The sequence below is a fragment of the Piliocolobus tephrosceles genome, chromosome 15 (assembly GCF_002776525.5).
Source record: "Piliocolobus tephrosceles isolate RC106 chromosome 15, ASM277652v3, whole genome shotgun sequence".
In the NCBI taxonomy this organism is placed as follows: domain Eukaryota; kingdom Metazoa; phylum Chordata; class Mammalia; order Primates; family Cercopithecidae; genus Piliocolobus; species Piliocolobus tephrosceles.
In genome coordinates, this window is record NC_045448.1 from 104,817,241 (window position 1) to 104,832,432 (window position 15,192).

The window sequence follows — 15,192 nt, forward strand, 5'->3', positions numbered from 1 at the left end:
CTGAGCAGCTGGGGTTACAGGCACCCGCCACCACGTGCAGCTAACTTTTGTGTTTTTAGTAGAGATGAGATTTCACCATGTTGGCCAAGCTGGTCTTGAACTCCTGACCTCAGGTGATCCACCCGCCTCAGCCTCCCAAAGTGTTGGGATTACAGGCATAAGCGACCACACGCAGCCCTCTCCGTGTATTATTTTAAAGCAAATCCCAACATCAGATAGTTGTATCCATTAACATTTCTATGTGAATTTTAAAAACCATTGCCGTAATATCATTATGCCTAAAACAAAGCAATAACCCCTTGAGATTTCTAGTGGCATTCCATATTTCAACTGTGGAAACGTTTTCAATCTGAAATCCGAGTGAAAAATTACACCTTCATTGGGAAAGAAGCTACAAAGAAACCAAAACAGACCGTTTTGTTTTCTTACAGGAAAGAACAATAAAACAATGGGAAAGTGATTTCAGAGAAGTAGCTCTGGTCTTTGCCAATTGCCGGAGACCTGTCCAAGCTTACCTGGGTGCAGTCCTTTGGCGCCCCCAGACTCACTCCCTGGTTGCAAGTGTGCATTGCCAGGCTTCAGTTAACTCCGTGAAGGTTCATTTCATCACAACATTGTACAACAGTGCTTTCTGCTACATTGCTAGTCGTTTAAAATTTGGCCACATGGCAAAAACGTGTGTAACACAGGGTTGTTGTTTTTTTTTTTAAGTGTTGATTGAGCACATAATTCAAAAGTCAGAATATTAAATAAACATCTCTGCCCTTTCTTTCTTCCAACAGGCAGCTCAGAGAACGGCTCTCCACGCTCTGTCTGACAGGTACATTTTGTCATTTTTATGAACTATAAATTGCTTTATGAAACATTGAGCCCTATTTATTGTGGCATATAATTCATAATCGGATTTTGTCCCTAAAGTATCTGGGAACTGGGATGTTAAACATTTTGCATGCTTGGATTTGTCATGCATGTGTGGAGTTTATCACTGCAAAAATCGCCTTGTTGTATTTCATAGCAAGTATGAAGAATCCCTTGTTGTGCAATGAAACAAGAGACGAGAAACTTAGAGAGAGAGGCCTGAATGGTGCGGTAAATTCTGAACTTTGGAATTGGCTGAGCTCTAAGCTCACTGTTCAGCAATAAGTACTTCATTTATTTTGAGATGTTTTCTTCGAACTTTTTCCATATCATTTCACCGGGAGCTATCTATCTTTTGATAAGATTCTCTCTCTTGAAATATTTTATGCGCATAACCCAACAACTCACAGTCCCACGTGCTTGACTTTTTACTCCTTGCTTTGGCTTCTTTCTCCTGACGCGTGTTACTAAGTGAGATGTGTAAACCTCATCAAGAAACACACACAGGCTCTATTTTCTATCCTGCTTTGTCTGAAAGGCTGGAGACAGATAGTTGAATGAGGGCATGTAAAGTTACTTTCTAGAATAGACCAGACCCTTGGTTTGGTTTGGTTGGTTTTGGTTTTGGTTTTTTCACTTACTAAGATTGGAGAGAGTGTGTGTGCGTGTGCACACGTGTGCATGTTTTGAGGAACTGTCAGGAGGTAAAGATGAAGTCCCTGTGTGTCTCCACAGCATTAAAAGCAGCAGGAGGAGCTGTGCCTTGGCTGGCTGGCTGGCAGGCACCTCCTCATTGTCTAGCTAACCTTCACCACCTTGCCTTCCTTCCCAGTTCCTTTCTCATGGAATGAGCCATCATTGACTGTGTAAACCAGCTTAGCTCGGTGCTTCCTCCAAAGTAAAACCTGTCACTTAGGCGAATTATCTGGTGTGCGTGAGTGAGTGAAAAGCATTTTCTGTGTGGTGGCAGACTGAGCATGAGTATTTTTATTTCAATTACAAAACGTTCCCCATGACAACCACACAAGCCTGTGTGTCCTGAGTGGCTGGCACATGATCTTCTGGAATTGCTTTTGGGATTTTCACAAAAGCTGATGACTGCACTGCTTCTGAGTGTGTCAGTAGGAGGAGGAAAGAGTCTAGATCAAAACACATTTAGAATATAACGTAGTCATTTCTTTCCTATACATATTTCTTTTCTGTCTTTGACTTTTCTTCTTAAGCAAGCAATTCCTTCAGCAAAATGCACTGAGACGCAAGGGAAAGCCCTCAAAGTTTACAAAACTTTGTCATTGTTAACGAGTACAAGATTTCTTTTGGGGATGATGATATTGTAAAAATAGATCATGGTGATGGTTGCACATCCTTGTAAGTATACCAGACCGCTGAATTGTATGCTTTAAATGGGTGAACTTTATGGAATGTAAATTATATTTTAGTAAAGCTACACATATAAATACAAAATGTCATTACAACCTTTAGTAGAATGAATCAAAACCTATTTTAGTAAAATATGGATTCATTTTGAAGACATGGTCGCAAATACAAAAGCAGTTCATCAGAAACTAGGACTGATACATTTGAAGATTTCTTCCCAAAAGATATACAACTTTGTCCTAAAGAGAAAATGTGCGTAGATTTTAATGATGAGCAATGCCATTTCCTTTAAGTTTTTTCTGATATTTTCACAAAAAAATCCCTTGTCAAGCCCATTCCCTACCCAAAAACAGAGGTTTTCATTGTCACCACTCTTCTTACACATTTCTTTATCCTCAAATATAATAAGGCATTTCCCTTACTTTACTGTAGCACTTTTTCTTTCTTTTTTTTTTTGTTTTTTTGTTTTTTTTGGTGAGACGGAGATTGACTCTTGTTGCCCAGGCTGGAGTGCAATGGCACGATCTCGGCTCACCGCATCCTCCGCCTCCCAGGTTCAAGCGATTCTCCTGCCTCAGCCTCCCGAGTAGCTGGGATTACAGGCATGTGTCATCAGGCCTGGCTAACTTTGTATTTTTAGTAGAGACGGGGTTTCACTCAGTATTGCCCAGGCTGATCTTGAACTCCTGACCTCAGGTGATCCGCCCGCCTCGGCCTCCCAAAGTGCTGGGATTATAGGCGTGAGCCACTGCGCCCGGCCATGTAGCACTTTTTCTATTCAAAATTGGTCATTTCAAAGTGATGAGTTGACTTTCTCTGCTATTCTAGCAATGCGGTTGTGTAAAGCTACCTTCTCTGTGCTTTTTCTTTTTTCTTTCTTTTTTTTTTTTTTTCTTCAACTTGTATTTTAAGTTCAGGGGCACATGTGCAGGATATGCAGGTTTGTTACATGGGTAAACGTGTGCAATGGTGGTTTGCTGCACCTGTCAACCCATCACCTAGGTATTAAGCCCAGCGTCTATTAGCTGTTCTTCCTGATGTTCTCCCTCCCCCGACACCTCACCGGCAGGCACCAGCGTGTTTCCCCTCTTGGGTCTCATCATTCAGCTCCCACTTACAAATGAGAACATGCAGTGTTTGTTTTCTGTTCCTGCATTAGTTTGCTGAGGATAATGGCTCCAACCCTGTCCCTGCACAGGACATGATCTTGTTCCTTTTTATGGCTGTATAGTATTTTATGGCATGTGTATACCATATTTTCTTTACCCAGTCTATCATTAATGGGCATTTGGGTTGATTCCATGTCTTTGCTATTGTGAACAGTGCTGCAATGAACGTACAGGTGCATATGCCTTTATAATAGAATGATTTATATTCCTTTGGGTATATACCCATTAATGGGATTGCTGGATCATATGGTATTTCTGCCTCTAGCTCTTTGAGGAATCGCCACAATGTCTTCCACAATGGTTGAACTAATTTACACTCCCACCAACAGTGTACAAGCATTCGTTTTTCTCCACAGCCTCTCCAGCGTCTGTTGTTTTTTGACTTTTCAGTAACAGCCATTCTTTTTCTATTGTATGTTTTCTACGAATTCAGGGCCACAGAAGTAGTCCCCATAAGTGATAAGCATCTGTCATCATTTCAAGATGGAAATTAAAACCCTTCTTCAAAATAATGATTTTAAAATACCTACTGAATTAATTGCATTCATATTTTCTAGTTTGTAAGTAGAGAATAACTTATCAAGCAACAGATGTCATTTTCTATCACATTACTTACTCTTTTGAATAAACCAACATTTTCTAGAAAAATGCCCCAAGTGCCTCCAGTCAGGCTACTGTATGACTTGCCTAATGTTCTGTCTGCCAGAGGAACCTCAGGATGGGAATGGAATTGAGTAAAGGTCTCCCCAGGTCCTGAATATCCCAAAGTGGGGTCAAGGCCCAATACCTTTGGCTACTTGGAGCCTGGTATGAAGCTGTTATACATTCATTTACACAAACCATCCTGGTTTCGTCAACTTTTTGCTTTGAGCCTGTTATCAGCTCTTTATAGAAAATTCCATAATGATTAGGTCGTGCCTTCCTCTTTGTTCTTAGAGGAAAAGGCACTTTTCAGACCTCACAAGGTGCTTCCTGAGCTCTGCAACTCTGGGATGGGACAGAAAAGCCCGCACTGGCTCTGGCCATGCACACCGGCTCCTCATGAAGGAGCATGTCTGTGACACATTCTGGGTCTTATCCTACTTCAGGTCCTCAGTGTCCTGCAAGTTGGCTCGTCCGTGGGCTCATTTCACTTCCACTGAGCCTCAACCTTGAGTGTCCAGTGAACACAAATACATTTAGACAAGGCCGGAGCTATTTTGTTCCAAGATGTACAAATCGATGATGAAACAGGATTTCATTGACTTGGGTTTGGTGGAAGGACATGAGTTTGCACTGTTGGAAGCCGGTTTTTGTTCTCTGTTTCCCTATAAGAAAACCTGACTTCAAAGCCTTGAGATCTGACCTGATGAGGCCTGTTATACAAAAAAGAAAGGGGTGCATTTCCCTTTCCTTTGCTAAGGGTGGGTAGAAATCTCATCCCTCTGGGGTGCTGGAGGTTAGAGCATGTCCAGATGTCTTTGGAAAGTCAATCTTGTCTTTTCATTTCTCCAGTCTCCTAGTTTATTTTCTACATTGGCATTCCAGCACAAATCCAGTATCTGACAGTTGAGACTGTATGCTTTAAAGTTCAGAGAATCTTCTGTAATCAATACACAATCTTGATAAATTAAAACTGTGATATTTCCATTACGTAAATGTTAAAAATCAGCTGTGATCATCACCCAAAAAACCTTTTCCCTTGCTTGGTTCTGCCTGACCAATGGACTTCATTTATGACTCACCCCAAATAGGCAAAATATACTTTCAGGGTGAAACTGGATCACCATGGCAAGCAGAAGGGGAGTCTGGGCTTCAGCTCTACTCGCTTGCGCCTCCTGCCCAGCAGTGACGGGAAGGGGTGTGTGAGAGTGGGATGGTGCGTTGTCTGTTCTTTTCTACTCCTGACAGTAGAATTTTTAAATCTATTTTATACCACTGAGAGTCAGCTGGCCTACCAGAGGCCCATTTGTGTCCCCTAGAAATGAAAAAAGCAGATAAACAGGGCAAGAAGAGATGGCAAAATTCTTTTTTCTTTTCTGGTTTTTGAGACAGGGTCTCACTCTGTCACCCAGGCTGGAGTGCAGTGGTGTGATCACAGCTCACTGCAACCTCGACCTCCCAGGCTCAAGCGATCTCAGCCTTCCGCACGCCCTGCCCAGTGCCATGGTAGCCACCACGCCCGGCTAATTTTTGGACTTTTTGTAGAGGCGGGGCTTCGCCATGTTGCCCAGACAGGTCTTGAACTCCTGAGCTCAAGTAATCTGCCTGCCTTGGCCTCCCAAAGTGCTGGATTACAGGTGTGAGCCACTGCATGCGGCCCGGCAAAGTTCTTGACAAAGTAAACAAGCCAATTGTAAGAAAATCTCAGTTTGCAAAGGGACACAATTCATCTCACTTATTCACTGCTTATTGTGTGCCTCTCACGTGTTTTTTCTTCTTATGGGTCCATGTATTTGATGCTGGTTGGTAGAGACAAAGAGGCATGAACAGGATAAAGGTGGATCTTTGGTGTGGACCCTCTGCACTGCAGAAGATGCCACATCACCGCCAATGTGGAAAATATGCAAAGTGCTGTTAGGAAGAAGCAAGGATATGTGTGCAGCATATGAAGTGCCTTGAATACGATTAACTTCCCTTCATGAGTAGTAAATAGTAGATAACTCTGATCAAAAAAGGGATTCGTGTGATTTATCAAGCTGAGCAACTGTGCGTCTGCAGAGAAGCTGGAGGTCAATCTTGAAATCTGGGGCAAGAGGAGCACTAGGCAATTGCCAGGACTAAGAAGTTAATCATACCCTTGGACTGCTTCCATCTGTCTCAGAGCGACAGCGCTGCTCTCGGCGAGCAGGCATGCTTTATAGCAGCAGACCAGGAATTAATATTTTCTGTGAAACCTCAAGCATCATTTGCAGTAACTTGGGTTTTATAAAAATGGAACATAATTTTATATGAATAAATCACATTCAGCTAGAAATATGAGAGGCTGCAAAAAATTATGCTTGACTTAAAAAAAAAAAGAGGAACGAGCAAAAAAGCCAACATGAAAACAGTTGTTGAAGCGATGGCACTTGGAGGGCACAAATAGCCATGTGGTTAAATTGTGCATATAATCATCTTCTGAAATGTCAGCCTGCGACTCCAGCAACGGCTATATTTTTATAGTCTTGGAGATGCATCACCAGACTTTAACCTGTCTGCCCATCTGGCAGTATCTCAGGCCCAAGATCCATTTATATTGAAATCCAAACAACTGCCATTGATTTATTCATTTATTTCACAAATATTTACTGAGCGCATCCAGCGTGCTCCTTGGGGCGCTGCGCTGGGGCTGGGGGTGCCGATATGAGAAGCAGCCGTGTGGCTGTGCTCTTGGTTTCACCAGCCAGATGAGTGTTGCCTTTGCGAGGAGAAAGGACTCGAGGCTCACACATTTGCTGCCCTCAGTTTTGTCCTTTCTTGAATCAATCTCACACATCAAATCTCCTTGTTGCCCATTAGGGAGAATATAATGAAATTAAGTAAATGAGGAATTGCCTAAAACTAAGGGAGTTTCACCTCCACGTAGGTAGAAGAATGTAAAATGGTCTGTGTCCAGAAGCCAGATCAGAAATGGCCCCATAGCAAGGTGGGGAGGGCAGGTGCCTGCCTGGCAGGGTGGGAGATTGGATTCAGCTTCATCTTCCTGACCCCTTGTCAAGTGGACCAGCTCCAGCCAAACAAAGGAAGTGTGTTGGAGTGGCCACCAGCACAGAAGTGTACCTTTCTGGATAATGTGTCACTCAGTCCCTGGCCCTGTGAGAGGACAGGCTCAGTTGTCACATATTGCTAATAATTGGTCTCTTCTTTAAGGGTCAAAAAAAAAAAAGGAGGTGGAGCACTTTTAAGACAGTGTGAAGGTTCCATAAAGATGTGAAGGTGGTGTGCTGGCAGGTGCACATCAACTCTGCCCTGAGGCCCTCAGCGGTATTCGGTCTCCCCGAAGCAAGACGGCTCCTTATAAAGAAGTCTTTTAGGGCCGGGCACGGTGGCTCATGCCTGTAATCCTAGCACTTTGGGAGGCCGAGGCGGGCAGATCACGAGGTCAGGAGTTCAAGACCAGCATGAACAACATGGTGAAACCCCGTCTCTACTAAAAATTCAAAAATTAGCCAAGCATGGTGGTGGGCACCTGTAATCCCAGCTACTCAGGGGGCTGAGGCAGGAGAATCGCTTGAACCCGGGAGGCTGGGGTTGCAGTGAGCCGAGATCGCACCATTGCACTCCAGCCTGGGCGACAGAGCAAGACTCTGTTTCAAAAAAAAAAAAAAGAAGTCTTTAAAAAAAAGAAGTCTTTTAAGTACACCATGTGAATAAAAACTGTTTAAAAATCCATTCCCTCAAGCATTTATCCCTTGTGTTATACTCTTAGTTATTTTTAAGTGTACAATTAAGTTGTGAATAAAAACTTCGAGAGCTTTAGAGTTTAGAATCACTATCACATTTACTGGCTCATTTTATGATCCTCACAACAACCCTGAAAGATAGATGGGACCCGTTTTACAGATGAGAAAACTGAGCCTCGAACAGGTGATGCAACTCACCCAGGGCCACACAGGAGCAAGTGACAGAGCCAAGACTAGATCCCAGGTCCCTGGACTCCTGGTCAATATGATTCTCTTGCCTCCCATCATGCACCAGTAGAGCAGCTTGGCTGGGGTCAGAGATAGGAGGTTTGGGCCACGTTTTGCATCTTAGCATTATTTTTGGCTTGGTAACCTTTTTATCTCTAGCACCGAGCACAGTACCTGGCAATTAGGAGACACCGTAAGTCATTTGATAAATGAATGGATGAACTAGACCAATGCTTTGTGGTTAAAATAATGGCAACTTTGGGCTTAAAAGAGAAAATAATTTTTTGCAACTGTGGCTATCCATCCTTGCAACAGGTGCCTCAGGAGTCAGAGGTAGATGATCAGGGGCTCATCGCTAAGTGGCTCAAAGGGGTGTTCATGCCTGCTTGTATGGATGTTACAGAATCCACAAACACACAGGGGGAAGAAATGGGAAAATGAGAAAAAAAACTCAGTCCAAAAGTCGGCAAGAAGGTTTCAAAAAAAGATCAAAACCACTCAGTATGATAAAATTAGAGTGGAATTAGATTAGAACTCAATAACAAAAGAGAACTGTAGGATGCTATTGAGAAGTCTCTTGTACCAAGTGGGGGTTGGGCCAGATAGCTGCTGCCTCCTCCCTCCCTCTCCTGTCCTCTGATTTTTGTGCTTTGTACTGTTGACATGACTTAAAATGTGCTATCTTCACCAACTCTTCATACTTATGTTTCTCATTTGTACTTCTTCATTCATTCAGTGAATCTTTACAGTACTGAATCCCTAAAATGGTAGGGATTCTTCTGGTCTCTATAGAAGACCAAAAAATTCATTACCCATGGATTCCACTCGCAGGGAATCTACAGTGTGGTAGAGGACATGTAGGCACGTGCATAAATACTGAGTATATTACAATGCCGACATACACATAAGTAGTCATAGATCTCCTCAGAACAGTCGCGTGTCCGGTAGTGTACTGAGCATCTCACATACCTTACTTCATTTAATCCTCGTGACGACTCCCTCGGTGAGGAAGGAAGAATGCAATGTGAGGGCCTTAAAGAGACATTTTTCATGAAAGTCCATTTCATTTCATTTCGTGTTCTTTTGTTGTTGTTGCTGTTGTTGTTGTTTTCTTGAGACAGAGTCTCACTCTGTCACCCAGGCTGGAGTAGTGGCCCAGACTGGAGCAGTAGTGCGATCTCAGTTCACTGCAACTTCCACCTCCTGGGTTCAAATGATTCTCATGCCTCCGCCTCCCAAGTAGCTGGAATTATAGGCATGAGTCTCCATGCCCAGCTAATTTTTGTATTTTCATTAGAGATGGTGTTTCACCGTGTTGGCCAGGCTGGTCTCCAACTCCTGACCTCAGGTGATCCGCCCACCCCAGCCTCGCAAAGTGCTGGAATTACAGGTGTGAGCCACCACGCCTGGCCTCATTTCTTGTTCTAAAGTCCTAGTGAGTCTTGGTTTCCAAACTCAGGTAATTCACCCCCAGTCTTACAGCTGGAAAGCCACAGAGTGGTCTGTGCGGCTCCAGAGTTGGTGCTTTTAGCTACTTCAGTAGCAGCCCTCTGCGTCAGACTGTGAAGAAATCAGTGTTACTGGAGGGACACAGGTATAACATTACCCTACTCTCTGATTACAGGGGAAGGAGAATGGGGAGGGGACATAGGAGGTGTCATGTGGAGGACAGGAAGCATCAGGTGACCCAGGAGTGGAGAAAGGGGGAGAACACAGAAGGAATGGCCTGGGCAGGGCCAGGCTGCAGGGTGGACAGGGAGTGGCAGGCCTCCCTTCTGTGGCTGTGGGCATCTGAGTAGAAAGTGTGAAGCCAGCTCTAGACAGCTGCCAATGCAAGGAGGCATGGGGGGGTCTTCTGCTATGCAGTGCATCCCTCAAGCATGGGATCAAGCCTCTCCTTCCACGGAAAACATAAACAGCCAACTGCCCCAGCGCCCACAGCTCCTGTTCCATAAGCACCTCATGTAATTCCTGGCACAGGCCAGCTTACAGTCTCTGCCTCCTTTATGTATTTATGCCTGGTCTCAACTACTGAGAGCAAGAACCACATCTTGACTATTAGTAGTACTTTATACAAAATGACTGCTCAATCATGACTTATTGAATGCACTAAGACCAAGAATGCAAATGATGCCACTCATTTATGCTGTCATGATAAGGAGACAAGAAAGCAAAAGCGAAAAAAAAAAAACCCTCTGGCCCAGCTTTCCCTACTCGCTCCTCTTTTTACAAGACATCATAAAGCAAGCACAAGACTTTGAGTCCTTGAACTTGGTCTGGAATTTACTTTGGGCAAAGCATTTACACATCTAAGTCTCAGCTTTCCCAGTTGCAGAAGCAGGTTGCTACTAATGCCCTCCTTGTTAGGTTTATGTACAGATTAAAAGAAGGGATGAATAGAAAAGGCACTTCCTTTCTCCCTCCATATGAGAGTAATTACCTCATTGCACCACCAAGAAGAGTCATGCATGAGGTATCATAAGATGCTCTTTGATTTAAGTCCTACCAAGAGGCTTAAAAACCAAGAGAAGAAAATAACAGAGTATGGGTTTAATGTATGAAACAACTCATAGCTAGTAGTATGGAGCATTTTTTTTTTTTTTTTTTTTTTTGAGACGGAGTCTGGCTCTGTCAGGGCTGGAGTGCAGTGGCCGGATCTCAGCTCACTGCAAGCTCCGTCTCCCGGGTTTACGCCATTCTCCTGCCTCAGCCTCCCAAGTAGCTGGGACTACAGGCGCCCGCCACCTCTCCTGGCTAGTTTTTTGTATTTTTTAGTAGAGACGGGGTTTCACCGTGTTAGCCAGGATGGTCTCCATCTCCTGACCTCGTGATCCGCCCATCTTGGCCTCCCAAAGTGCTGGGATTACAGGCTTGAGCCACCGCGCCCAGCTGGAGCATGTTTTTACATTGATTTTATAGAAAAACAAATATCAGCAACTCCTAAGAAATATCCCTTCTGTTACTCATGCCATCCCTATTTTGAAGTATGTTTTAGTAGAGCCTGTTCTCTCCTAAAAGCCAAACTGTGGGTCTTTGGGTGCCAGGTGAGGCTCCTGCATGCCTCTGAGGAGGCTACCACCTCTCTCTGCCACACTGTCTTTCTCCTTTACTCACAGAAAAAAGTCATCCTGGGCCGGGTGCGGTGGCTCATGCCTGTAATCCCAGCACTTTGGGATCCCCTCACTTGAGGCCAGGAGTTCAAGACCAGCCTGGCCAACATGGTAAAACCCTACCTCTACTGAAAACAAATACAAAAATTAGCTGGGCACGGTGGCATACCCCTGTAATCATAGCTCCTCGAGAGGCTGAGGCAGGAGGATCACTTGATCCCAGGACACAGAGGCTGCAGTGAGCCAAGATTGTGCCATTGCCCTCCAGCCTGGGTGACCGAGCAAGACTCCGTCTCAAAAGAATGAATGAATGAATGAATGAATGAATAAATAAATAAATAAACAAACAAACATTTAAAAAAAAAAACAAAAGAGTCACCGTGGGTCATTTCCTGACACCTTTCCAGCTCATCTCCAACGAATTGGTCTCATTTTATAATTTCAAAGTAAATAATACTTAATATTTCCTTTTTTTTTTTTTTTTTTTTTTTGAGACGGAGTCTCGCTCTGTCACCCAGGCTGGAGTGCTGTGGCTGGATCTCAGCTCACTGCAAGCTCCGCCTCCCGGGTTCACACCATTCTCCTGCCTCAGCCTCCTGGGTAGCTGGGACTACAGGCGCTGCCACCTCGCCCGGCTAGATTTTTGTATTTTTTAGTAGAGGTGGGGTTTCACAGTGTTAGCCAGGATGGTCTCAATCTCCTGACCTCGTGATCCGCCCGTCTCGGCCTCCCAAAGTGCTGGGATTACAGGCTTGAGCCACCATGCCCAGCCTAAAGTTTTTTTGTTTCTGTTTTTGTTTTTGTTTTTGTTTTTTTTGAGATGGAGTCTTGCTCTGGCGCCCAGGCTGGAGTGCAGTGGCACAATATTGGTTCACTGCAAGCTCCGCCTCCCAGGTTCATGCGATTCTCCTGCCTCAGCCTCCCGTGTAGCTGGGACTACAGGCGCCCGCCACTGCACCCGGCTAATTTTCTGTATTTTTAGTAGAGACGGGGTTTCACTGTGTTAGCCAGGATGGTCTTGATCTTCTGACCTCGTGATCCTCCCGTCTCGGCCTCCCAAAGTGCTGGGATTACAGGTGTGAGCCACTGCGCCCGGCCAATACTTAATATTTCAAAAGCAAACAGTAATGCCCGGATAACATGGGGGAGCCCTGGCAGAGGACTGTCGGGGGCAGTGTGAAGAGAGATAAGTGCCAACTGAGTCTCCGTGCAGCCCTCTCCTCTCTAACAGGCCCAGCGAGTACCATCTGTATTCACAAAAGTGGAGCCCCTTGGGCTCACTGCTCCAACAGAGAGGCCACAGAGGTGTCCCTCATGGCCCTTTGGTGGCTGTTAGCTCCATCCACTGCATTAATGTGAACAAACGCAGGCTGTTGGGTCTAAAATTCAGCTTTTAAAAGCCCCCTAGTACTAATTTCCACAATAAAACAGAATGGCTCCAGAGAAGCCATTGAGTTCTATCAGGTACATAATACACATTTTCAGAGGTCCCAAACATGTATTTTACACAATAGAAGAAGAGAGCAGGGCAAGGATACAGTCTTTTGAGTAAATAAATAATGAGTTGTATCAAGCCACTAATTGCCCTTGAAGATGGTTTCGTGGCCAGGGATTCCTGAGGATTAATACAGACTTGCTGCCTGATGTCTGGCAAGGAGGCCACAGCCCAAGGCGCCTCTGGGTGAAATTCAGTTTTAACCCATTCAGTCAATGCTCACAATTCCCAAGAGCCTGCAGGAACACATGGGATGACTCGGTCTGGGGCACAGTTAGAAAAGTTTTGACCTCTTTCAGAAAGAATGATAGTAGTCTAGGCTGCACAACAACGTCCATGTACTTAATGCCACCGGACTGGACACCCTTGGCCAATCTGATGTCATGTGTATGTTTCCAGAATTAAAAACAGGAAAAACAGGCCGCGGGGAAGAGCAAACATCCTGCAGATCCCAGTATCCCAGGTTCTTCCAGATGCCCCCTTTCTCGTAGGCCTGGGGTGGAAATCCCGTGTTCTCTCTCCTGGGCTTGAGGTGCTGGAGTTCTAGTCTGGACATCCCTCCTTTCCCTCTCTGCTAGTGGAGAAGGGTTCCTGCAAGTTACTCAGATCCTCTGTGGGCGGGGGGACAGCTGGGCACAGCCCCACCCACCAACCCTCCCCTGCTCCTTAGCCAGGTGTCTGTGACCACGGAAGAGAAAAACTAATCCGCACCACCAGAGTCCCCCACCCGTACCACAGGAGTCCCCCCCGACCCGCACCACCGGAGCCCCCCCACCCGCACCACCGGAGTCCCCCAGCCTCGCTAAAGTCTGTGAACACTGGAAAGGGCCAAAGGGAACCAGACTCTCCCTAGAGGCAGTGAAAAGACAGCTGGTTCTGGCCGGTGGCTCACGCCTGTAATCCCAGCACTTTGGGAGGCCAAGGCAGGCATATCACCTGAGGTCAGGAGTTTGAGACTAGCCTTGCCAACATGGTAAAACCTCGTCTCTACTAAAAATACAAAAATTAGTTGGGTGTGGTAGTGTGCACCTGCAGGAGGCTGAGGTAGGTGAATTGCTTGAACCCAGAAGACGGAGGTTGCAGTGAGCCAAGAGCATGCCACTGAACTACAGCCTGGGCAACAGAACAAGACTCCATCTCAAAAAAAAAAAAAAAAATACTGGTTCTGACCCATTGTCATCCCACTCTGTGGTCCCTCTCTTCTGAACTCATCCTCAGACTAAGTATATTAAGTTACCAGGGGTAAAGTATTGAAATCACTAAGCTATAAATTATTTTTACTTGATTCTTTGTCACTATGTCATACTCCTTTTGAATGCCGATGTAGCTGTCCCTTCTAGACCAAGGACAACGTACACTGTGTGTCTAATGCTTAATGGTTCATTTAGCTTGTATTTAAATTTACATCCAACAAAATTTAAGTATCCAACACACGTGACATCTCCTCGTTGGAATTAAGAGAGAGAAGACTTAATTAGCATAGTTTTCAGTATTTGTCACTGCTATCTACCCTACTTCTTTTTTTAAAATATCTATTTCTGAAGTAGAAGTACACCTGTTCCTTCTTGAATGTACTTAGATTAAATTAAGCACTTGCTGTCTGCATGGAATGTGTTGGTTGGTGATTGGTTAATTGGTGGTCGGTTCTTTTAGAATGTTTACGCTGATGCCATGTGAAGGTACAACTGGTAGTACCCACTTTTTAATTTTGCAGATGTCGTCACCATTCTCATTGAGCCAGATCTGACCTTAAAAGCCACCCAAAGGCAACAAATGATATATTTGACAGGGAGAAAAAAAGATTCAAAACAGATGCATTTCAGTGGCCGTGTTTCTGAACGTAGGTGCTGCTATCTTCGTCACTCATGCCTTTACCCGCAGTGGGCGGAGGCCGTGCCGCAGAAGCATTTGTGACAAGTGGGTGGTTTTAAAGCCAATAGATAGACTGAGGTGTTTTGCTTTGGTTTGCTTTGTTTAAAACCAAACTGCTTAACTACTTTTCAGGGAGTTCAAGTCATGATATCAAATCTGTTTTGTTCTGTTTTTCATCTCCTTTTAGTGAAGAAAACTGGCCAGAGCCTATGGAGTCTTTTCTCTCTGGCTTTCAGAACCCTTCAGGCCAGCACCCCCCACCCACTCCCATCCTCTCCATTTCCTCCCTTTTCCCACCCCTGAAACAGTCCCACCCTGACCATTCCGCTCTCCAGCCTGGGACTCCCAGAGCCAGCTGGCGCACGCCACCCTGCAGCTGCTCACTCTGGGCTCAGGGCCTGCCCTCGCCTCCGCTTGCAGGCTGCCGCTCCGTGACCTGCTCCCAGAGGTAGCCCCGGGCCAGCCTTGGCTGCACTGGGCTGGCTGGCCTTTGATGACTGCATTTTGGAGCCTGATAAGCTCCCCCGCTGCTGTGGAAAGGTTAATGTGCTCCCTGTTCACTGGGGCGGCCTGACCTTCTGACTCCATCCAACTCCCTTTCCTGTGCTGGCTCCCGGCTGTGGCTGGCTGGCCCAGTGCCGCGTCGTGTCCTCCCGCTGGCCCTCAGAATGCAGCATCCGCCTCCGCTCTCGCCAGGCAGCATCAGACCCCAGCCATCT

The 15,192-nt window shown here is 45.4% G+C and overlaps 1 protein-coding gene across 3 annotated transcripts in view; it reads left to right on the forward strand.

Annotated features, from left to right (window-relative positions):
* Nucleotides 1–15,192, forward strand: part of AFF3 (AF4/FMR2 family member 3) — a 630,275-nt gene that overhangs the window by 519,027 nt on the left and 96,056 nt on the right. For all 3 annotated transcript variants that reach the window (XM_023211385.2, XM_023211386.2, XM_023211387.2), the window contains one exon: nucleotides 783–820. In XM_023211385.2, the coding sequence (XP_023067153.1) occupies nucleotides 783–820 (38 nt within the window). The remainder of the gene's footprint in view (nucleotides 1–782; nucleotides 821–15,192) is intronic.